Below are 24682 nucleotides of genomic sequence, written 5' to 3'. Positions count from 1 at the left end.
GGGAAAAAAAAACTGAAATTAGTACATTAACCATTGAAAATGTCTCTGTACTACTGCCTCTTCAAACTGATGCATTTTACCAAAATATCTTGGTGTTAATGAATTTGTTTCTTTCTTAGTTGATTATGAGCTTCCCAGAAAGGATGTTGTCTTCCTGCTGGATGGTTCAGATGGGACTAGGAATGGATTCCCTGCCATGCTTGACTTTGTACAAAGAGTAGTGGAAAAATTAAACTTTGAGGACAGCATGGACCATGTTTCAGTGGTGCAATACAGTACAAGTGCTGAGGTGCATTTCTATCTGAATAGCTATTCAACGAAAGATGAAATCCTCAATGCCATCAGCACTGTAAAGCACAAAGGCGGGAGACGTGTCAACACAGGGTCTGCTCTCCAATATGTGAGAGAAAATATCTTCACTGCTTCTGCTGGCAGTAGACATCAACAGGGTGTGCCCAATGTTCTCATTCTGCTCAGGGGATCCAGGTCAACAGATAATGTTGATCAACCGGCCTCTGCCCTGAAAGAGAGCGGAGTCTTAATTTTTGCTGTTGGCCCCAGGAATTTGAGCAGTGAAATTCAGAGAATTGCCAATGGTCCTTCCTATGCTCAGACTGTTTCTGAGCTCTCTGACCTAGCCAGTGTCCAGCAACAATTTTACACCTCTCTCAGCACTGCACTTCTGGACGTAATTCCATTGATACCTACAGTGATCGGTAAGGTATATTTTAAGAGCAATGTTCAAATTGACTGCACAAACACTTTTGGAATTCCATCATACCATGTTATTTAAAAAAAAAATAATACATTTACCCTGCATAAGGTAATTTTGCAGATACGTTTCAGGGTTTTAGGCTATTTCAGGTCTTTTCGAGATTATGGTGTTTATGTTTTAGAACGTTTCTAGCACACGTGGCCTAGATCTCGGAGGCCGTTTGTACGATTCTAGCCAAATGCAGTTGTGCAATTCGCCTTGCAGTCAGGGTTCAGCTACCTTGCAAGGTAATCAGTCTACTACTACCCAATTGGGCAAAAAGAAAAAAAGACAGGTCAATTCAATCAACCAATGTACAATACAGACTGTGAACGAGAGCGGGGTTACTTTTAAAATTGTCCAAGAATGGTTGTTATGACATTTTTTATATTTCACTCTGTGTAGTAGACCTAAGAACTGACCGGCGAGATGTCGTATTCCTTCTGGATGGTTCAGATGGCACTAGGAATCATTTCACATCAATGCTTGATTTCGTTCAAAGCATGGTGGAGAGATTAAATGTATCAGAGGGGGGAGACCATGTCTCTGTAGTCCAATTCAGCAGAGATCCAGAGGTGCATTTCTATCTCAACACATACACAACAAAGGAGAGCATTCTCAACACCGTTAGAGGTCTGAGGCACAAAGGAGGGAGACCTCTCAACACAGGAACGGCTCTCCAGTATGTAAGGGACAGCGTTTTCAGCATCTCTTCTGGAAGTAGACGTTTACAGGGTGTTCCTCAGGTATTGATTTTGTTGAGTGGGGGAAGGTCATTTGATAACGTTGATGTGCCAGCCACTTCCCTGAAAGAGCTTGGGGTCTTGATCTTTTCTGTGGGATCAGTAGGCTCAGATAGCATTGAATTGCAGAAGATCTCAAATGACCCTAGTTCCACACTATCAGTGACAGACTTTACTTACCTCCCCGATGTACAAGAGCGGCTTCTCTCCATCGTTAATACTGCACTTATAGGAGCCACAAATATCTCTCCAACAACTATAGGTATGATGATCATTTGGTGGCCTTTTTTTCAAAGTTATTCTAAAGTTTTCCTAGACATGTAGAGCAGTCAGTGAAATCTATCCAGTGTGTGTCAGACTGTTGCATGGCACAACAACTCTTTTATGACCTTGGTTACAATGTTCTGTATTGTTCACCCTTATTCATTATCCCTAGTTGAGGCTCGTGTACCAAGGAGAGATGTTGTTTTCCTACTGGATGGGTCAGATGGCAATAGAAATGGGTTCCCGGCAATGATAGACTTTGTTCAACGAGTGGTGGAGAGGTTGAACGTAGGTGAGAACAAAGACCGCGTTTCTGTAGTCCAGTTCAGCAGAGATGCCGAAATCCATTTCTATCTTGAGACATACACAACAAAGGAGGACATCCTTGGCAAAGTCGGAGTTTTGAGGCACAAAGGAGGAAGGCCCCTAAACACAGGGGCAGCTCTACAGTATGTCAGAGACAACGTATTTACTGCCTCCTCGGGTAGCAGACGACTGGAGGGTGTACCACAGATGCTGATCCTGTTGAGTGCCGGAAGGTCATTTGACAATGTCGATATCCCAGCTTCGGCGCTGAGGGATCTGGGAATCTTGATTTTTGGAATAGGCTCAAGGGACTCTGATAGCAATGAACTGGAGAGAATTTCGTTTGACCCCAGTTTTGCTCTGACTGTGTCAGATTTCACTGAGCTCTCAAATGTCCAAGAGCAACTTCTGACTTCTATAGAGGCGGTGGCAGTTCCCATCACTCCACCCTCCCCAACTTCTCATGGTATGACTGTCTGAAAGCAATAGATTACTTCGATTAACATGACTGTGCTTTTCTTTAAATTGTGTATCATCTTCATAAACAGATCCAACATTAGGAAAAAAAACCTGAAATTGGTACATTAACCATAGAAAATGTCTCTATACTACTGCCTCTTCAAACCGATGCATTTTACCAAAATACCTTGGTGTTAATGGAGTTGTTTCTTTCTTAGTTGATTATGAGCTTCCCAGAAAGGATGTTGTCTTCCTGCTGGATGGTTCAGATGGGACTAGGAATGGATTCCCTGCCATGCTTGACTTTGTACAAAGAGTAGTGGAAAAATTAAACTTTGAGGACAGCATGGACCATGTTTCAGTGGTGCAATACAGTACAAGTGCTGAGGTGCATTTCTATCTGAATAGCTATTCAACGAAAGATGAAATCCTCAATGCCATCAGCACTGTAAAGCACAAAGGCGGGAGACGTGTCAACACAGGGTCTGCTCTCCAATATGTGAGAGAAAATATCTTCACTGCCTCTGCTGGCAGTAGACATCAACAGGGTGTGCCCAATGTTCTCATTCTGCTCAGGGGATCCAGGTCAACAGATAATGTTGATCAACCGGCCTCTGCCCTGAAAGAGAGCGGAGTCTTAATTTTTGCTGTTGGCCCCAGGAATTTGAGCAGTGAAATTCAGAGAATTGCCAATGGTCCTTCCTATGCTCAGACTGTTTCTGAGCTCTCTGACCTAGCCAGTGTCCAGCAACAATTTTACACCTCTCTCAGCACTGCACTTCTGGACGTAATTCCATTGATACCTACAGTGATCGGTAAGGTATATTTTAAGAGCAATGTTCAAATTGACTGCACAAACACTTTTGGAATTCCATCATACCATGTTCTTTAAAAAAAAAAAAAACAACATTTACCCTGCATAAGGTAATTTTGCAGATACGTTTCAGGGTTTTAGGCTATTTCAGGTCTTTTCGAGATTATGGTGTTTATGTTTTAGAACGTTTCTAGCACACGTGGCCTAGATCTCGGAGGCCGTTTGTACGATTCTAGCCAAATGCAGTTGTGCAATTCGCCTTGCAGTCAGGGTTCAGCTACCTTGCAAGGTAATCAGTCCACTACTCTGCAATTGGGCAAAAAGAAAAAAAGACAGGTCAATTCAATCAACCAATGTACAATACAGACTGTGAACGAGAACGGGGTTACTTTTAAAATTGTCCAAGAAAGGTTGTTATGACATTTTTTATATTTCACTCTGTGTAGTTGACCAAAGAACTGACCGGCGAGATGTCGTATTCCTTCTGGATGGTTCAGATGGCACTAGGAATCATTTCACATCAGTGCTTGATTTCGTTCAAAGCATGGTGGAGAGATTAAATGTGTCAGAGGGGGGAGACCATGTCTCTGTAGTCCAATTCAGCAGAGATCCAGAGGTGCATTTCTATCTCAACACATACACAACAAAGGAGAGCATTCTCAACACCGTTAGAGGTCTGAGGCACAAAGGAGGGAGACCTCTCAACACAGGAACGGCTCTCCAGTATGTAAGGGACAGCGTTTTCAGCATCTCTTCTGGAAGTAGACGTTTACAGGGTGTTCCTCAGGTATTGATTTTGTTGAGTGGAGGAAGGTCATTTGATAACGTTGATGTGCCAGCCACTTCCCTGAAAGAGCTTGGGGTCTTGATCTTTTCTGTGGGATCAGTAGGCTCAGATAGCATTGAATTGCAGAAGATCTCAAATGACCCTAGTTCCACACTATCAGTGACAGACTTTACTTACCTCCCCGATGTACAAGAGCGGCTTCTCTCCATCATTAATACTGCACTTATAGGAGCCACAAGTATCTCTCCAACAACTATAGGTAAGATGATCATTTGGTGGCCTTTTTTTCAAAGTTATTCTAAAGTTTTCCTAGACATGTAGAGCAGTCAGTAAAATCTATCCAGTGTGTGTCAGACTGTTGCATGGCACAACAACTCTTTTATGACCTTGGTTACAATGTTCTGTATTGTTCACCCTTATTCATTATCCCTAGTTGAGGCTCGTGTACCAAGGAGAGATGTTGTTTTCCTTCTGGATGGGTCAGATGGCAATAGAAATGGGTTCCCGGCAATGATAGACTTTGTTCAACGAGTGGTGGAGAGGTTGAACGTAGGTGAGAACAAAGACCGCGTTTCTGTAGTCCAGTTCAGCAGAGATGCCGAAATCCATTTCTATCTTGAGACATACACAACAAAGGAGGACATCCTTGGCAAAGTCGGAGTTTTGAGGCACAAAGGAGGAAGGCCCCTAAACACAGGGGCAGCTCTACAGTATGTCAGAGACAACGTATTTACTGCCTCCTCGGGTAGCAGACGACTGGAGGGTGTACCACAGATGCTGATCCTGTTGAGTGCCGGAAGGTCATTTGACAATGTCGATATCCCAGCTTCGGCGCTGAGGGATCTGGGAATCTTGATTTTTGGAATAGGCTCAAGGGACTCTGATAGCAATGAACTGGAGAGAATTTCATTTGACCCCAGTTTTGCTCTGACTGTGTCAGATTTCACTGAGCTCTCAAATGTCCAAGAGCAACTTCTGACTTCTATAGAAGCTGTGGCAGTTCCCATCACTCCATCCTCCCCAACTTCTCATGGTATGCCTGTCTGAAAGCAATAGATTACTTCGATTAACATGACTGTGCTTTTCTTTAAATTGTGTATCATCTTCATAAACAGATCCAACATTAGGAAAAAAAAACCTGAAATTGGTACATTAACCATAGAAAATGTCTCTATACTACTGCCTCTTCAAACCGATGCATTTTACCAAAATACCTTGGTGTTAATGGAGTTGTTTCTTTCTTAGTTGATTATGAGCTTCCCAGAAAGGATGTTGTCTTCCTGCTGGATGGTTCAGATGGGACTAGGAATGGATTCCCTGCCATGCTTGACTTTGTACAAAGAGTAGTGGAAAAATTAAACTTTGAGGACAGCATGGACCATGTTTCAGTGGTGCAATACAGTACAAGTGCTGAGGTGCATTTCTATCTGAATAGCTATTCAACGAAAGATGAAATCCTCAATGCCATCAGCACTGTAAAGCACAAAGGCGGGAGACGTGTCAACACAGGGTCTGCTCTCCAATATGTGAGAGAAAATATCTTCACTGCCTCTGCTGGCAGTAGACATCAACAGGGTGTGCCCAATGTTCTCATTCTGCTCAGGGGATCCAGGTCAACAGATAATGTTGATCAACCGGCCTCTGCCCTGAAAGAGAGCGGAGTCTTAATTTTTGCTGTTGGCCCCAGGAATTTGAGCAGTGAAATTCAGAGAATTGCCAATGGTCCTACCTATGCTCAGACTGTTTCTGAGCTCTCTGACCTAGCCAGTGTCCAGCAACAATTTTACACCTCTCTCAGCACTGCACTTCTGGACGTAATTCCACTGAGACCTACAGTGATCGGTAAGGTATATTTTAAGAGCAATGTTCAAATTGACTGCACAAACACTTTTGGAATTCCATCATACCATGATCTTTAAAAAAAAAAAAAACAACATTTACCATGCATGAGGTAATTTTGCAGATACGTTTCAGAGTTTTAGGCTATTTCAGGTCTTTTCGAGATTATGGTGGTTATGTTTTACAACGCTTCTAGCACACGTGGCCTAGATCTCGGAGGCCGTTTGTACGATTCTAGCCAAATGCAGTTGTGCAATTCGCCTTGCAGTCAGGGTTCAGCTACCCTGCAAGGTAATCAGTCTACTACTACCCAATTGGGCAAAAAGAAAAAAAGACAGGGCAATTCAATCAACCAATGTACAATACAGACTGTGAACGAGAACGGGGTTACTTTTAAAATTGTCCAAGAAAGGTTGTTATGACATTTTTTATATTTCACTCTGTGTAGTTGACCAAAGAACTGACCGGCGAGATGTCGTATTCCTTCTGGATGGTTCAGATGGCACTAGGAATCATTTCACATCAGTGCTTGATTTCGTTCAAAGCATGGTGGAGAGATTAAATGTGTCAGAGGGGGGAGACCATGTCTCTGTAGTCCAATTCAGCAGAGATCCAGAGGTGCATTTCTATCTCAACACATACACAACAAAGGAGAGCATTCTCAACACCGTTAGAGGTCTGAGGCACAAAGGAGGGAGACCTCTCAACACAGGAACGGCTCTCCAGTATGTAAGGGACAGCGTTTTCAGCATCTCTTCTGGAAGTAGACGTTTACAGGGTGTTCCTCAGGTATTGATTTTGTTGAGTGGAGGAAGGTCATTTGATAACGTTGATGTGCCAGCCACTTCCCTGAAAGAGCTTGGGGTCTTGATCTTTTCTGTGGGATCAGTAGGCTCAGATAGCATTGAATTGCAGAAGATCTCAAATGACCCTAGTTCCACACTATCAGTGACAGACTTTACTTACCTCCCCGATGTACAAGAGCGGCTTCTCTCCATCATTAATACTGCACTTATAGGAGCCACAAGTATCTCTCCAACAACTATAGGTAAGATGATCATTTGGTGGCCTTTTTTTCAAAGTTATTCTAAAGTTTTCCTAGACATGTAGAGCAGTCAGTAAAATCTATCCAGTGTGTGTCAGACTGTTGCATGGCACAACAACTCTTTTATGACCTTGGTTACAATGTTCTGTATTGTTCACCCTTATTCATTATCCCTAGTTGAGGCTCGTGTACCAAGGAGAGATGTTGTTTTCCTTCTGGATGGGTCAGATGGCAATAGAAATGGGTTCACGGCAATGATAGACTTTGTTCAACGAGTGGTGGAGAGGTTGAACGTAGGTGAGAACAAAGACCGCGTTTCTGTAGTCCAGTTCAGCAGAGATGCCGAAATCCATTTCTATCTTGAGACATACACAACAAAGGAGGACATCCTTGGCAAAGTCGGAGTTTTGAGGCACAAAGGAGGAAGGCCCCTAAACACAGGGGCAGCTCTACAGTATGTCAGAGACAACGTATTTACTGCCTCCTCGGGTAGCAGACGACTGGAGGGTGTACCACAGATGCTGATCCTGTTGAGTGCCGGAAGGTCATTTGACAATGTCGATATCCCAGCTTCGGCGCTGAGGGATCTGGGAATCTTGATTTTTGGAATAGGCTCAAGGGACTCTGATAGCAATGAACTGGAGAGAATTTCGTTTGACCCCAGTCTTGCTCTGACTGTGTCAGATTTCACTGAGCTCTCAAATGTCCAAGAGCAACTTTTGACTTCTATAGAGGCGGTGGCAGTTCCCATCACTCCACCCTCCCCACCTTCTCATGGTATGACTGGCTGATAGCAATAGATTACTTCGATTAACATGACTGTGCTTTTCTTTAAAATGTGTATCATCTTCATAAACAGATCCAACATTAGGGGGAAAAAAACTGAAAATGGTACATTAACCATTGAAAATGTCTCTATACCACTGCCTCTTCAAACCGATGCATTTTACCAAAATACCTTGGTGTTAATTAATTTGTTTCTTTCTTAGTTGATTATGAGCTTCCCAGAAAGGATGTTGTCTTCCTGCTGGATGGTTCAGATGGGACTAGGAATGGATTCCCTGCCATGCTTGACTTTGTACAAAGAGTAGTGGAAAAATTAAACTTTGAGGACAGCATGGACCATGTTTCAGTGGTGCAATACAGTACAAGTGCTGAGGTGCATTTCTATCTGAATAGCTATTCAACGAAAGATGAAATCCTCAATGCCATCAGCACTGTAAAGCACAAAGGCGGGAGACGTGTCAACACAGGGTCTGCTCTCCAATATGTGAGAGAAAATATCTTCACTGCCTCTGCTGGCAGTAGACATCAACAGGGTGTGCCCAATGTTCTCATTCTGCTCAGGGGATCCAGGTCAACAGATAATGTTGATCAACCGGCCTCTGCCCTGAAAGAGAGCGGAGTCTTAATTTTTGCTGTTGGCCCCAGGAATTTGAGCAGTGAAATTCAGAGAATTGCCAATGGTCCTTCCTATGCTCAGACTGTTTCTGAGCTCTCTGACCTAGCCAGTGTCCAGCAACAATTTTACACCTCTCTCAGCACTGCACTTCTGGACGTAATTCCATTGATACCTACAGTGATCGGTAAGGTATATTTTAAGAGCAATGTTCAAATTGACTGCACAAACACTTTTGGAATTCCATCATACCATGTTCTTTAAAAAAAAAAAAAAACAACATTTACCCTGCATAAGGTAATTTTGCAGATACGTTTCAGGGTTTTAGGCTATTTCAGGTCTTTTCGAGATTATGGTGTTTATGTTTTAGAACGTTTCTAGCACACGTGGCCTAGATCTCGGAGGCCGTTTGTACGATTCTAGCCAAATGCAGTTGTGCAATTCGCCTTGCAGTCAGGGTTCAGCTACCTTGCAAGGTAATCAGTCCACTACTCTCCAATTGGGCAAAAAGAAAAAAAGACAGGTCAATTCAATCAACCAATGTACAATACAGACTGTGAACGAGAACGGGGTTACTTTTAAAATTGTCCAAGAAAGGTTGTTATGACATTTTTTATATTTCACTCTGTGTAGTTGACCAAAGAACTGACCGGCGAGATGTCGTACTCCTTCTGGATGGTTCAGATGGCACTAGGAATCATTTCACATCAGTGCTTGATTTCGTTCAAAGCATGGTGGAGAGATTAAATGTGTCAGAGGGGGGAGACCATGTCTCTGTAGTCCAATTCAGCAGAGATCCAGAGGTGCATTTCTATCTCAACACATACACAACAAAGGAGAGCATTCTCAACACCGTTAGAGGTCTGAGGCACAAAGGAGGGAGACCTCTCAACACAGGAACGGCTCTCCAGTATGTAAGGGACAGCGTTTTCAGCATCTCTTCTGGAAGTAGACGTTTACAGGGTGTTCCTCAGGTACTGATTTTGTTGAGTGGAGGAAGGTCATTTGATAACGTTGATGTGCCAGCCACTTCCCTGAAAGAGCTTGGGGTCTTGATCTTTTCTGTGGGATCAGTAGGCTCAGATAGCATTGAATTGCAGAAGATCTCAAATGACCCTAGTTCCACACTATCAGTGACAGACTTTACTTACCTCCCCGATGTACAAGAGCGGCTTCTCTCCATCATTAATACTGCACTTATAGGAGCCACAAGTATCTCTCCAACAACTATAGGTAAGATGATCATTTGGTGGCCTTTTTTTCAAAGTTATTACTAAAGTTTTCCTAGACATGTAGAGCAGTCAGTAAAATCTATCCAGTGTGTGTCAGACTGTTGCATGGCACAACAACTCTTTTATGACCTTGGTTACAATGTTCTGTATTGTTCACCCTTATTCATTATCCCTAGTTGAGGCTCGTGTACCAAGGAGAGATGTTGTTTTCCTTCTGGATGGGTCAGATGGCAATAGAAATGGGTTCCCGGCAATGATAGACTTTGTTCAACGAGTGGTGGAGAGGTTGAACGTAGGTGAGAACAAAGACCGCGTTTCTGTAGTCCAGTTCAGCAGAGATGCCGAAATCCATTTCTATCTTGAGACATACACAACAAAGGAGGACATCCTTGGCAAAGTCGGAGTTTTGAGGCACAAAGGAGGAAGGCCCCTAAACACAGGGGCAGCTCTACAGTATGTCAGAGACAACGTATTTACTGCCTCCTCGGGTAGCAGACGACTGGAGGGTGTACCACAGATGCTGATCCTGTTGAGTGCCGGAAGGTCATTTGACAATGTCGATATCCCAGCTTCGGCGCTGAGGGATCTGGGAATCTTGATTTTTGGAATAGGCTCAAGGGACTCTGATAGCAATGAACTGGAGAGAATTTCATTTGACCCCAGTTTTGCTCTGACTGTGTCAGATTTCACTGAGCTCTCAAATGTCCAAGAGCAACTTCTGACTTCTATAGAAGCTGTGGCAGTTCCCATCACTCCATCCTCCCCAACTTCTCATGGTATGCCTGTCTGAAAGCAATAGATTACTTCGATTAACATGACTGTGCTTTTCTTTAAATTGTGTATCATCTTCATAAACAGATCCAACATTAGGAAAAAAAAACCTGAAATTGGTACATTAACCATAGAAAATGTCTCTATACTACTGCCTCTTCAAACCGATGCATTTTACCAAAATACCTTGGTGTTAATGGAGTTGTTTCTTTCTTAGTTGATTATGAGCTTCCCAGAAAGGATGTTGTCTTCCTGCTGGATGGTTCAGATGGGACTAGGAATGGATTCCCTGCCATGCTTGACTTTGTACAAAGAGTAGTGGAAAAATTAAACTTTGAGGACAGCATGGACCATGTTTCAGTGGTGCAATACAGTACAAGTGCTGAGGTGCATTTCTATCTGAATAGCTATTCAACGAAAGATGAAATCCTCAATGCCATCAGCACTGTAAAGCACAAAGGCGGGAGACGTGTCAACACAGGGTCTGCTCTCCAATATGTGAGAGAAAATATCTTCACTGCCTCTGCTGGCAGTAGACATCAACAGGGTGTGCCCAATGTTCTCATTCTGCTCAGGGGATCCAGGTCAACAGATAATGTTGATCAACCGGCCTCTGCCCTGAAAGAGAGCGGAGTCTTAATTTTTGCTGTTGGCCCCAGGAATTTGAGCAGTGAAATTCAGAGAATTGCCAATGGTCCTACCTATGCTCAGACTGTTTCTGAGCTCTCTGACCTAGCCAGTGTCCAACAACAATTTTACACCTCTCTCAGCACTGCACTTCTGGACGTAATTCCACTGAGACCTACAGTGATCGGTAAGGTATATTTTAAGAGCAATGTTCAAATTGACTGCACAAACACTTTTGGAATTCCATCATACCATGATCTTTAAAAAAAAAAAAAACAACATTTACCATGCATGAGGTAATTTTGCAGATACGTTTCAGAGTTTTAGGCTATTTCAGGTCTTTTCGAGATTATGGTGGTTATGTTTTACAACGCTTCTAGCACACGTGGCCTAGATCTCGGAGGCCGTTTGTACGATTCTAGCCAAATGCAGTTGTGCAATTCGCCTTGCAGTCAGGGTTCAGCTACCCTGCAAGGTAATCAGTCTACTACTACCCAATTGGGCAAAAAGAAAAAAAGACAGGGCAATTCAATCAACCAATGTACAATACAGACTGTGAACGAGAGCGGGGTTACTTTTAAAATTGTCCAAGAAAGGTTGTTATGACATTTTTTATATTTCACTCTGTGTAGTTGACCAAAGAACTGACCGGCGAGATGTCGTATTCCTTCTGGATGGTTCAGATGGCACTAGGAATCATTTCACATCAATGCTTGATTTCGTTCAAAGCATGGTGGAGAGATTAAATGTGTCAGAGGGGGGAGACCATGTGTCTGTAGTCCAATTCAGCAGAGATCCAGAGGTGCATTTCTATCTCAACACATACACAACAAAGGAGAGCATTCTCAACACCGTTAGAGGTCTGAGGCACAAAGGAGGGAGACCTCTCAACTCAGGAACGGCTCTCCAGTATGTAAGGGACAGCGTTTTCAGCATCTCTTCTGGAAGTAGACGTTTACAGGGTGTTCCTCAGGTATTGATTTTGTTGAGTGGAGGAAGGTCATTTGATAACGTTGATGTGCCAGCCACTTCCCTGAAAGAGCTTGGGGTCTTGATCTTTTCTGTGGGATCAGTAGGCTCAGATAGCATTGAATTGCAGAAGATCTCAAATGACCCTAGTTCCACACTATCAGTGAAAGACTTTACTTACCTCCCCGATATACAAGAGCGGCTTCTCTCCATCATTAATACTGCACTTATAGGAGCCACAAGTATCTCTCCAACAACTATAGGTAAGATGATCATTTGGTGGCCTTTTTTTCAAAGTTATTCTAAAGTTTTCCTAGACATGTAGAGCAGTCAGTAAAATCTATCCAGTGTGTGTCAGACTGTTGCATGGCACAACAACTCTTTTATGACCTTGGTTACAATGTTCTGTATTGTTCACCCTTATTCATTATCCCTAGTTGAGGCTCGTGTACCAAGGAGAGATGTTGTTTTCCTTCTGGATGGGTCAGATGGCAATAGAAATGGGTTCCCGGCAATGATAGACTTTGTTCAACGAGTGGTGGAGAGGTTGAACGTAGGTGAGAACAAAGACCGCGTTTCTGTAGTCCAGTTCAGCAGAGATGCCGAAATCCATTTCTATCTTGAGACATACACAACAAAGGAGGACATCCTTGGCAAAGTCGGAGTTTTGAGGCACAAAGGAGGAAGGCCCCTAAACACAGGGGCAGCTCTACAGTATGTCAGAGACAACGTATTTACTGCCTCCTCGGGTAGCAGACGACTGGAGGGTGTACCACAGATGCTGATCCTGTTGAGTGCCGGAAGGTCATTTGACAATGTCGATATCCCAGCTTCGGCGCTGAGGGATCTGGGAATCTTGATTTTTGGAATAGGCTCAAGGGACTCTGATAGCAATGAACTGGAGAGAATTTCGTTTGACCCCAGTTTTGCTCTGACTGTGTCAGATTTCACTGAGCTCTCAAATGTCCAAGAGCAACTTCTGACTTCTATAGAAGCTGTGGCAGTTCCCATCACTCCATCCTCCCCAACTTCTCATGGTATGCCTGTCTGAAAGCAATAGATTACTTCGATTAACATGACTGTGCTTTTCTTTAAATTGTGTATCATCTTCATAAACAGATCCAACATTAGGAAAAAAAACCTGAAATTGGTACATTAACCATAGAAAATGTCTCTATACTACTGCCTCTTCAAACCGATGCATTTTACCAAAATACCTTGGTGTTAATGGAGTTGTTTCTTTCTTAGTTGATTATGAGCTTCCCAGAAAGGATGTTGTCTTCCTGCTGGATGGTTCAGATGGGACTAGGAATGGATTCCCTGCCATGCTTGACTTTGTACAAAGAGTAGTGGAAAAATTAAACTTTGAGGACAGCATGGACCATGTTTCAGTGGTGCAATACAGTACAAGTGCTGAGGTGCATTTCTATCTGAATAGCTATTCAACGAAAGATGAAATCCTCAATGCCATCAGCACTGTAAAGCACAAAGGCGGGAGACGTGTCAACACAGGGTCTGCTCTCCAATATGTGAGAGAAAATATCTTCACTGCCTCTGCTGGCAGTAGACATCAACAGGGTGTGCCCAATGTTCTCATTCTGCTCAGGGGATCCAGGTCAACAGATAATGTTGATCAACCGGCCTCTGCCCTGAAAGAGAGCGGAGTCTTAATTTTTGCTGTTGGCCCCAGGAATTTGAGCAGTGAAATTCAGAGAATTGCCAATGGTCCTTCCTATGCTCAGACTGTTTCTGAGCTCTCTGACCTAGCCAGTGTCCAGCAACAATTTTACACCTCTCTCAGCACTGCACTTCTGGACGTAATTCCATTGATACCTACAGTGATCGGTAAGGTATATTTTAAGAGCAATGTTCAAATTGACTGCACAAACACTTTTGGAATTCCATCATACCATGTTATTTAAAAAAAAAATAATACATTTACCCTGCATAAGGTAATTTTGCAGATACATTTCAGGGTTTTAGGCTATTTCAGGTCTTTTCGAGATTATGGTGTTTATGTTTTAGAACGTTTCTAGCACACGTGGCCTAGATCTCGGAGGCCGTTTGTACGATTCTAGCCAAATGCAGTTGTGCAATTCGCCTTGCAGTCAGGGTTCAGCTACCCTGCAAGGTAATCAGTCTACTACTACCCAATTGGGCAAAAAGAAAAAAAGACAGGGCAATTCAATCAACCAATGTACAATACAGACTGTGAACGAGAGCGGGGTTACTTTTAAAATTGTCCAAGAAAGGTTGTTATGACATTTTTTATATTTCACTCTGTGTAGTTGACCAAAGAACTGACCGGCGAGATGTCGTATTCCTTCTGGATGGTTCAGATGGCACTAGGAATCATTTCACATCAATGCTTGATTTCGTTCAAAGCATGGTGGAGAGATTAAATGTGTCAGAGGGGGGAGACCATGTGTCTGTAGTCCAATTCAGCAGAGATCCAGAGGTGCATTTCTATCTCAACACATACACAACAAAGGAGAGCATTCTCAACACCGTTAGAGGTCTGAGGCACAAAGGAGGGAGACCTCTCAACTCAGGAACGGCTCTCCAGTATGTAAGGGACAGCGTTTTCAGCATCTCTTCTGGAAGTAGACGTTTACAGGGTGTTCCTCAGGTATTGATTTTGTTGAGTGGAGGAAGGTCATTTGATAACGTTGATGTGCCAGCCACTTCCCTGAAAGAGCTTGGGGTCTTGATCTTTTCTGTGGGATCAGTAGGCTCAGATAGCATTGAATTGCAGAAGATCTCAAATGACCCTAGTTCCACACTATCAGTGAAAGACTTTACTTACCTCCCCGATATACAAGAGCGGCTTCTCTCCATCATTAATACTGCACTTATAGGAGCCACAAGTATCTCTCCAACAACTATAGGTAAGATGATCATTTGGTGGCCTTTTTTTCAAAGTTATTCTAAAGTTTTCCTAGACATGTAGAGCAGTCAGTAAAATCTATCCAGTGTGTGTCAGACTGTTGCATGGCACAACAACTCTTTTATGACCTTGGTTACAATGTTCTGTATTGTTCACCCTTATTCATTATCCCTAGTTGAGGCTCGTGTACCAAGGAGAGATGTTGTTTTCCTTCTGGATGGGTCAGATGGCAATAGAAATGGGTTCCCGGCAATGATAGACTTTGTTCAACGAGTGGTGGAGAGGTTGAACGTAGGTGAGAACAAAGACCGCGTTTCTGTAGTCCAGTTCAGCAGAGATGCCGAAATCCATTTCTATCTTGAGACATACACAACAAAGGAGGACATCCTTGGCAAAGTCGGAGTTTTGAGGCACAAAGGAGGAAGGCCCCTAAACACAGGGGCAGCTCTACAGTATGTCAGAGACAACGTATTTACTGCCTCCTCGGGTAGCAGACGACTGGAGGGTGTACCACAGATGCTGATCCTGTTGAGTGCCGGAAGGTCATTTGACAATGTCGATATCCCAGCTTCGGCGCTGAGGGATCTGGGAATCTTGATTTTTGGAATAGGCTCAAGGGACTCTGATAGCAATGAACTGGAGAGAATTTCGTTTGACCCCAGTTTTGCTCTGACTGTGTCAGATTTCACTGAGCTCTCAAATGTCCAAGAGCAACTTCTGACTTCTATAGAAGCTGTGGCAGTTCCCATCACTCCATCCTCCCCAACTTCTCATGGTATGCCTGTCTGAAAGCAATAGATTACTTCGATTAACATGACTGTGCTTTTCTTTAAATTGTGTATCATCTTCATAAACAGATCCAACATTAGGGGGAAAAAAACTGAAAATGGTACATTAACCGTTGAAAATGTCTCTATACCACTGCCTCTTCAAACCGATGCATTTTACCAAAATACCTTGGTGTTAATTAATTTGTTTCTTTCTTAGTTGATTATGAGCTTCCCAGAAAGGATGTTGTCTTCCTGCTGGATGGTTCAGATGGGACTAGGAATGGATTCCCTGCCATGCTTGACTTTGTACAAAGAGTAGTGGAAAAATTAAACTTTGAGGACAGCATGGACCATGTTTCAGTGGTGCAATACAGTACAAGTGCTGAGGTGCATTTCTATCTGAATAGCTATTCAACGAAAGATGAAATCCTCAATGCCATCAGCACTGTAAAGCACAAAGGCGGGAGACGTGTCAACACAGGGTCTGCTCTCCAATTTGTGAGAGAAAATATCTTCACTGCCTCTGCTGGCAGTAGACATCAACAGGGTGTGCCCAATGTTCTCATTCTGCTCAGGGGATCCAGGTCAACAGATAATGTTGATCAACCGGCCTCTGCCCTGAAAGAGAGCGGAGTCTTAATTTTTGCTGTTGGCCCCAGGAATTTGAACAGTGAAATTCAAAGAACTGCCAATGGTCCTTCCTATGCTCAGACTGTTTCTGAGCTCTCTGACCTAGCCAGTGTCCAGCAACAATTTTACACCTCTCTCAGCACTGCACTTCTGGACGTAATTCCATTGATACCTACAGTGATCGGTAAGGTATATTTTAAGAGCATTGTTCAAATTGACTGCACAATCGGTTTTGGAATTAGCTGAATTTTTCCTTTTTTTTTTTGTTTCTTTCTCTTTCTTTTTTTTTTTTTTTTAATGTTTGCCATTCCCTTTATATTTAGTGTTGTCAGCAAAATTAATATGCATTGTGTCCAAAAAAAGTTTCTTCCCAGAAAGTTTCTTGTATGCTGTACATGTCTTAGCATTGAACTTAACTGTTGGAAACCAGACAAAATTATCCAGTCTTGCTGATTAGCTTATACATAGGACAGAACATAAACAACTCCTGTAGTGATGCACAAACACTAATTAGTTACATAAACTGATCATTTCAGGCTAGTGATTTAACTGGCTTTATTAACAAATTTACATCCACCTTTAATGTTATATAGCAACCAACAGTCAAAAAATTAGATTAAAAAACACATTGAATGTTTTTTTTGTTGGGATGATGAATATCCTTATTGCAAGTGTGCAGACCCCTTAATTCATACTTTGTTAAAGCACCTTATGCTTTTAATACAGCAATCAGTCTTTTTTGTTAAGAGTCTAAAAACTTAGCACATGTTGATTTGGCAGTTTTATTCCACTGTCACTTGAAAATGCTACTATTTGTCATTCCACAGATTTTCAGTAGGATTTAGATCTATGATTGGGCCATTCCAATGCAATGATCTTCTTTTGAGCCATTCCTTTTTTGGTGTGGATTTGTGCTTTGGGTCATTATCGTACTGGATAGTGTAGACATATGTTTCTACCTTGGTCTCACATTTTGTCATATGTTTTTGGCAAAATCTAGGTTGGCTTGCATATATATATATATCTGGGAATTTTTGTTGTTGTTGTGTTTTGTTTTGGAGAAAAAGGCTTCCATCTATCTACCCTACCTTATAGCCCAGACATGTGAAGAATGCAAAAGATTGTTGTCCCATGTAGGGAATGACCAGTACTTACCAGATATTCCTGCAGCTCCTTTAATGGTGTTGTAGGTCTCTTGGCATCCTCCTTGTCCTTTCATCAATTTTTCAGGAACATCCTGTTCTTCACAGTGTTGGCCTTCATGGTGTTCCATGGTACATCTAATGTTTTTGAAATTCCTTTGTACCCCACACCTGATCAGTATCTTTTGACAATGAGATCCTGAACATTCTTTGTAAGCTCTTTGAGGACCACGCCTTCAGCAGTCAGATGAAACTACAAACATGTCAATCCCACAGAAAAAGCTGATCTTTTCTGCATGTGAATCAGAATCACTTAATTGATAACAGACATACAATATACATTATCTCACAAAAGTGAGTACACCCCTCACATTTTTGTAAATATTTGATTATATCATTTTATGTGACAACACTGAAGAAATGACACTTTCTTCAGTGTAAAGTAGTGAGTGTACAGCTTGTGTAACAGTGTAAATTTGCTGTCCCCTCAAAATAACTCAAGACACAGCCATTAATGTCTAAACCGCTGGCAACAAAAGTGAGTACACCCCTAAGTGAAAATGTCCAAATTGGGCCCAATTAGCCATTTTCCCTACCCGGTGTCATGTGACTTGTTAGTGTTACAAGGTCTCAGGTGTGAATGGGGAGCAGGTGTGTTGAATTTGGTGTCACCGCTCTCACACTCCCTCATACTGGTCACTGGAAGTTCAACATGGCACCTCATGGCAAAGAACTCTCTGAGGATCAGGAAAAAAAATGTTGCTCTACATAAAGATGGCCTAGGCTATAAGAAGATTGCCAAGACCCTGACATTGAGCAGCAGCACGTTGCCAAGACCATACAGTGGTTTAACAGGACAGGTTCCATTCAGAACAGGCCTCGCCATGGTCGACCAACGAAGTTGAGTGCACGTGCTCAGCGTCATATCCAGAGGTTGTCTTTGGGAAATAGACGTATGAGTGCTGCCAGCATTGCTGCAGAGGTTGAAGGGGTGGGGAGTCAATCTGTCAGTGCTCAGACCATACACTGCACACTGCATCAAATTGGTCTGCATGTCTGTCATATATATATATACAGTGAGGGAAAAAGGTATTTGATCCCCTGCTGATTTTGTACGTTTGCCCACTGACAAAGAAATGATCAGTCTATAATTTTAGTGGTAAATTTATTTGAACAGTGAGAGACAGAATAACAACAAGAAAATCCTGAAAACGCATGTCAAAAATGTTATAAATTGATTTGCATTTTAATGAGGGAAATAAGTATTTGACCCCCTCTCAATCAGAAAGATTTCTGGCTCCCAGGTGTCTTTTATACAGATAACGATCTGAGATTAGGAGCACACTCTTAAAGGGAGTGCTCCTAATCTCAGCTTGTTACCTGTATAAAAGACACCTGTCCACAGAAGCAATCAATCAATCAGATTCCAAACTCTCCACCATGGCCAAGACCAAAGAGCTCTCCAAGGATGTCAGGGACAAGATTATAGACCTACACAAGTCTGGAATGGTCTACAAGACCATTGCCAAGCAGCTTGGTGAGAAGGTGACAACAGTTGGTGCGATTATTAGCAAATGGAAAAAACACAAAAGAACTGTCAATCTCCCTCGGCCTGGGGCTCCATGCAAGATCTCACCTCGTGGAGTTGCAATGATCATGAGAACAGTGAGGAATCAGCCCAGAACTACACGGGAGGATCTTGTCAATGATCTCAACGCAGCTGGGACCATAGTCACCAAGAAAACAATTGGTAACACACTATGCCATGAAGGACTGAAATCCTGCAGCGCCTGCAAGGTCCCCCTGCTCAAGAAAGCACATATACATGCCCGTCTGAAGTTTGCCAGTGAACATCTGAATGATTCAGAGGACAACTGGGTGAAAGTGTTGTGGTCAGATGAAACCAAAATGGAGCTCTTTGGCATCAACCCAACTCGCCGTGTTTGGAGGAGGAGGAATTCTGCCTATGACCCCAAGAACACCATCCCCACCGTCAAACATGGAGGTGGAAACATTATGCTTTGGGGGTGTTTTTCTGCTAAGGGGACAGGACAACTTCACCGCATCAAAGGGACGATGGATGGGGCCATGTACCGTCAAATCTTGGGTGAGAACCTCCTTCCCTCAGCCAGGGCATTGAAAATGGGTCATGGATGGGTATTCCAGCATGACAATGACCCAAAACACACGGCCAAGGCAACAAAGGAGTGGCTCAAGAAGAAGCACATTAAGGTCCTGGAGTGGCCTAGCCAGTCTCCAGACCTTAATCCCATAGAAAATCTGTGGAGAGAGCTGAAGGTTCGAGTTGCCAAACGTCAGCCTCGAAACCTTAATGACTTAGAGAAGATCTGCAAAGAGGAGTGGGACAAAATCCCTCCTGAGATGTGTGCAAACCTGGTGGCCAACTACAAGAAACGTCTGACCTCTGTGATTGCCAACAAGGGTTTTGCCACCAAGTACTAAGTCATGTTTTGCAGAGGGATCAAATACATATTTCCCTCATTAAAATGCAAATCAATTTATAACATTTTTGACATGCGTTTTTCTGGATTTTTTTGTTGTTGTTGTTATTCTGTCTCTCACTGTTCAAATAAATCTACCATTACAATTATAGAATGATCATTTCTTTGTCTGTGGGCAAACGTACAAAATCAGCAGGGGATCAAATACTTTTTTCCCTCACTGTATATATATATATATATATATATATATATATATATATATATATATATATATATATATATATATATGCATGCAAGTGGTCAGCAACAATACTCAAAATGGCTGTGGCATTCAAGCAATGATTGACAGGCTCAAAGTGTGCCAAGAAAAAGTTCCCCACGGCATGTCCACCAGCCTGGACTATTGACACAGGCAGGTTGGGTCCAAGGAATCATGCTGTTGCAACATATTTCCGTTCTTAAACTATCCAGTTTTGGTGAACCTTTGCCCACTGCAGCCACGGATTTCTGTTCTTGGCTGACAGAAGTGGAACCTGATGTGGTTTTCTGCTGTTGTAGCTCATCCGACTTTTATGTGTTGTGCATTCTGAGATGCTTTTCTGCTTACCAGAATTGTACAGAGTGGTTATCTGAGGTACTGTGGCCTTTCTGTCAGCTTGAACCAGTACGGCCATTCTCCGTTGACCTCTCTCATCAACAAGGCATTTTTGTCCATAGAAATGCCACACAAACTCTAGAGACTGTTGTGCATGAAAATCTCAGGAGATCAACAGTTATAGAATTAGTCAAACCAGCCTGTCTGATACCAACAATCATGCTACGGTCAAAATCACTGAGATTTTTTCCCCATTGTGATGGTTGATGTGAATGCGCTTCCACACAATTGGCTGATTTTAAAAAATTGCACGAATGAGTAGCCTTAAACGTGTTCCTAATAAATTGTTTGGTGAGTGTATATATAAATACATGGACACTTGACCATAACACCCATATGAGGTTCTTCCCCAAACTGTCAAATTCCATTCCATTTTCTATATCGTTTATCCTTCATGGTCGCAGCAAACCTGGGGCCTGTCCCAGGGAGCATTGGGCACAGGGCGGGGTACTCCCTGGACAGGGTGCCAATCCATCGCAGGGCACAATCACATACACATTCACACACCCATTCATACACTACAGACACTTTGGACATGCCAATCAGCCTTCCATGCATGTCTTTGGACTGGGGGAGGAAACCGGAGTAGCAACAGTGTTACTATGAACGCCGACCTTAATGCACTGAAAAAGACACACTATTAGCATCACATAAATATATATAAATAAAATTGGTTTCACTCTGCCCACATTTAAAAAATTTTTTACATTGTTTCGACTCAGGACAGCTGTCATTTCCTGCTATTGTCAAGCAACTATTTGACGCCGTACACAACAGCATCTCACGTTTGCATTTTCGCTAAGAGTAGGCTAATGGGTGAGAGGCAGGTATTTGGCAAATAGTTGCTGCAAGTCTTTTATAATTGACCAGTTGGTGTGCAAGAAGGTGGGAATTACAGAGAGGGGTTAAAGCAATGCAAATATGCACACACATGATGCAGTATTAGACCATAAGCACATTATAATGAAACTAAAGCAGAATCACAGACTTTTTCTCAAATGTAGAAATCCTGGCTGGACGCTTTTTTAAGATCCGAAAAAGAAGACATGTCTGGGAAAAAAAGGATGTATGGTCACGCTAACAAAAGAATTTCAGAGAACAATTTGTGTTAATTTCTACCCAATTAACTTTGCACGAAAGTTATTTGTGCATGCACCAGGAGGTTGCTCATGTGAGCCATGTCTGGCAAGAGAGAACCAGATGTATAATCAAGCAGCTTTTTCAAAATTTCTTTGGTTTTAAATGAAAAAAATTCTGTAATCTGATTGCTTTGTTTTTTAACTTAACTGTAACGGATTACATTTACCAGTTTTTTGTATTCTGATTACGTAACACCATTACATGTATTCTGTTACTCCCCAAGCCTGGCTTTAGCATGAAAATTTTCCTTCACTGGAACTAAGGGTCTGAGCCCAAATCTGTTCCAGCATGACAGTGCCCCTGTGCATATATATATATATATATATATATATATATATATATATATATATATATATATATATATATATATATATATATACTAGTCAGCTTCTTTTTTTCACTGTTATGTTACAAACTGATGGAACATTGTTTTTGAGTTGGAAAATATAAGAAAAATTCTTCATAATTTTCCTGTATATTTCCTTTTTTTTCTGTGTGTGTTTTTTCCAACAGAGTCTCAGGGTCCCAAGAAGGATATTATCTTTGTGATTGATGGATCTGAAGGTGTTGGTAGAGATTTTCCCATCATCCAGGAATTTGTTCGTGGAGTTGTAGAAAACCTAAATATAGGTGAAAACAGTATTCGAGTAAGTGTAGTGCAGTATGGAGACACCCCTCAAGTGGATTTCTATCTCAATTCCCACAAGACCAAAGAGGGTCTCTTAAATGCAATCAAGGAACTCAGACAGCATGGAGGTAGAAAGCGTAACCTTGGTAACGCCATAGATTTTGTCCGTCTTAATGTTCTGGATTCAGTTCGTGGGAGCAGGAAACAGGAGGGTGTCCCACAGTTTCTCATAGTAATCTCAGGAGGAAAATCAACAGATAATGTAGGAACATCAGTAAATACAATGAAAGAGTTAGGAATTGTGCCTTTCAGTATAGGGACAAGAGACATTGGCCTTCAAGAGCTGCAGGTGGTCTCCTATGTGCCCACATTTACTTACTTAGTGGATGATTTGCCTGGCCTTCACACTGTCAAAGATCAATTCATCACTACCCTGACAGAGTTGTCTGATGAACAACTGAAGATAATGAAACCTGTTTATCCCACAGGTAATTATGTCATTAATATTTTATAAATGATTATGTCATAAAACATTAATAAAAATGTTATTATTTACATTGTATTTATCAGGCCTGTGGATTGCTATGAAGTCTCCTGCTACAATATACTGTATATCTTCACAATACATGGAATTTGTGACACACTTTGTGTGCATAGTGTAACTATACAAAATTGCAAAGAAATTTTCTAATTATTTTCTAGGTATCTAATTATGAGCCCCAGCTTGGGGTAATAACTGGTGTTTGAACATTGAATAATTTACATGCTCTTGTAAAGGTACTATTTTGGTAAAATGTAATGTTTTAGCTGTTAATATGTCAAATAACAAGTAACAAATAACAAATAACTAATAACAATTCCCATATGTTTTTTTTCCCATGTGTCTCTCAAAAAATAGTACCAGCAATATCAACTGGAGAAAAAAAAGACGTGGTCTTCCTCATTGATGGAACAACTATGATGCAGAGAGATTTCCCTGCTATTCAAGACATGATTCTGAACATTGTGGAGAAGTTAGATGTTGGGTTAAGCAATGTGAGGATTTCCGTAGTACAGTACAGTGAAGACCCTAAACTGGAGTTTCTCCTCAATGAGCACTCAACCAAGGAAGAGGTTCGCCAGTCAGTGAGAAAAATGAGAAGTAAAGGTGGCAGAATACTTAATACTGGCCAAGCACTGAGCTGGGTCTCAAGGAACATCTACCAGAGATCAGCTGGCAGCCGAATTGAAGAGGGCGTGCCCCAGTTTCTCATCTTAGTGACTGGAGGAAAATCTAACGATGATGTATCTGGTCCTGCTAACCAGCTGAAGTTGAGTTATGTGGCTCCCATGGCTGTTGGGTCAGATAGTGCTGATTCTGAGGAGCTGAAACAGATTTCTTTAAGACCAGAACAGGCACACATCATTAGAAACTTCCAACAGAAACCAGGAGTGGAACAGCAACTTTTGGCTACAATTAACACCATGACTACTAAAGCTATCGAAGAAGCTATACACACTATGGATATAGGTATTTCACTGTGTTTAATGCCATTTGACTGTTTAGTTTAATTATAAGTGTATTCATAATAATAATCAGTATAATTTTTATAGTAAGTATAACAGATAAGCCTCAAAAACAGCTAAATAACTGCATGAGAATTATTTGCCATACTAAATCAAATAAATAGCCCTTTTGCTATTAATTGTTCTATAAAATATAGTTTTTATATTTATATAATACGAGTATTCACGTGCTTGTTTTTGTTTAGGACTGAATCTCGGAAGAAAGGACATTGTTTTCCTTATTGATGGTTCTGATAGTGTTGGTCCAAATGGAATTGCTCACATCCGTGACTTTATCTTGAAGATTGTCCAACAACTCAATGTGCACCCTGATCAAGTTCGTGTGTCTGTGGTACAGTATGCAGAGAGACCTAAGACTGAGTTCTCACTTAGAACCCATAGCAACAAGAAGGCAGTAATTTCATCTATTAAGAGACTGCGTCAGATGGGTGGTCGTGGTGGAAACTTAGCTGAGGCTATTCAGTATGTGGTTGATAATGAACTTAAGGAATCTGCAGGAGCTCGGCTGGACAAGGCCTCTCAGCATTTGGTGGTACTCACAGGTGGAAAGTCTACCTCTGATGTCTCTCGTTATGGATCAGTTCTCAAAAAATCTCAGGTAAAGTGTATAGGAATTGGTGCTGGGACAGCAGATTCAAGGCAACTCAGAGAGATTGCAACCACACCAGATGATGTTTTCCAAGTGTCAACTTTCCCAGCACTGCCAAATATAGAGAACCAATTTATTGCGAGACTCAGTGGAACAGTGGTGATTACAACCACTGTACCCCCCACACGTAAGTACAAACTGTTT

General features: G+C 42.0%; 1 protein-coding gene across 5 annotated transcripts in view; it reads left to right on the top strand.

The window, feature by feature from the left end:
• col6a3 (collagen, type VI, alpha 3) overlaps positions 1-24682 on the top strand; it is a 78362-nt gene that overhangs the window by 38500 nt on the left and 15180 nt on the right. For all 5 annotated transcript variants that reach the window (XM_053680839.1, XM_053680840.1, XM_053680841.1 and 2 more), the window contains 22 exons: positions 120-716; positions 1160-1759; positions 1934-2533; positions 2745-3341; positions 3787-4386; positions 4561-5160; positions 5373-5969; positions 6415-7014; positions 7189-7788; positions 8001-8597; positions 9044-9643; positions 9819-10418; positions 10631-11227; positions 11673-12272; positions 12447-13046; positions 13258-13854; positions 14298-14897; positions 15072-15671; positions 15884-16480; positions 22209-22811; positions 23222-23833; positions 24075-24665. In XM_053680839.1, the coding sequence (XP_053536814.1) occupies positions 120-716; positions 1160-1759; positions 1934-2533; positions 2745-3341; positions 3787-4386; positions 4561-5160; positions 5373-5969; positions 6415-7014; positions 7189-7788; positions 8001-8597; positions 9044-9643; positions 9819-10418; positions 10631-11227; positions 11673-12272; positions 12447-13046; positions 13258-13854; positions 14298-14897; positions 15072-15671; positions 15884-16480; positions 22209-22811; positions 23222-23833; positions 24075-24665 (13185 nt within the window). The remainder of the gene's footprint in view (positions 1-119; positions 717-1159; positions 1760-1933; positions 2534-2744; positions 3342-3786; positions 4387-4560; positions 5161-5372; positions 5970-6414; positions 7015-7188; positions 7789-8000; positions 8598-9043; positions 9644-9818; positions 10419-10630; positions 11228-11672; positions 12273-12446; positions 13047-13257; positions 13855-14297; positions 14898-15071; positions 15672-15883; positions 16481-22208; positions 22812-23221; positions 23834-24074; positions 24666-24682) is intronic.

This window comes from Ictalurus punctatus, chromosome 6 (genome assembly GCF_001660625.3).
Source record: "Ictalurus punctatus breed USDA103 chromosome 6, Coco_2.0, whole genome shotgun sequence".
NCBI classification, from domain to species: domain Eukaryota; kingdom Metazoa; phylum Chordata; class Actinopteri; order Siluriformes; family Ictaluridae; genus Ictalurus; species Ictalurus punctatus.
This window is presented reverse-complemented; position numbering and strand designations above follow the sequence as displayed.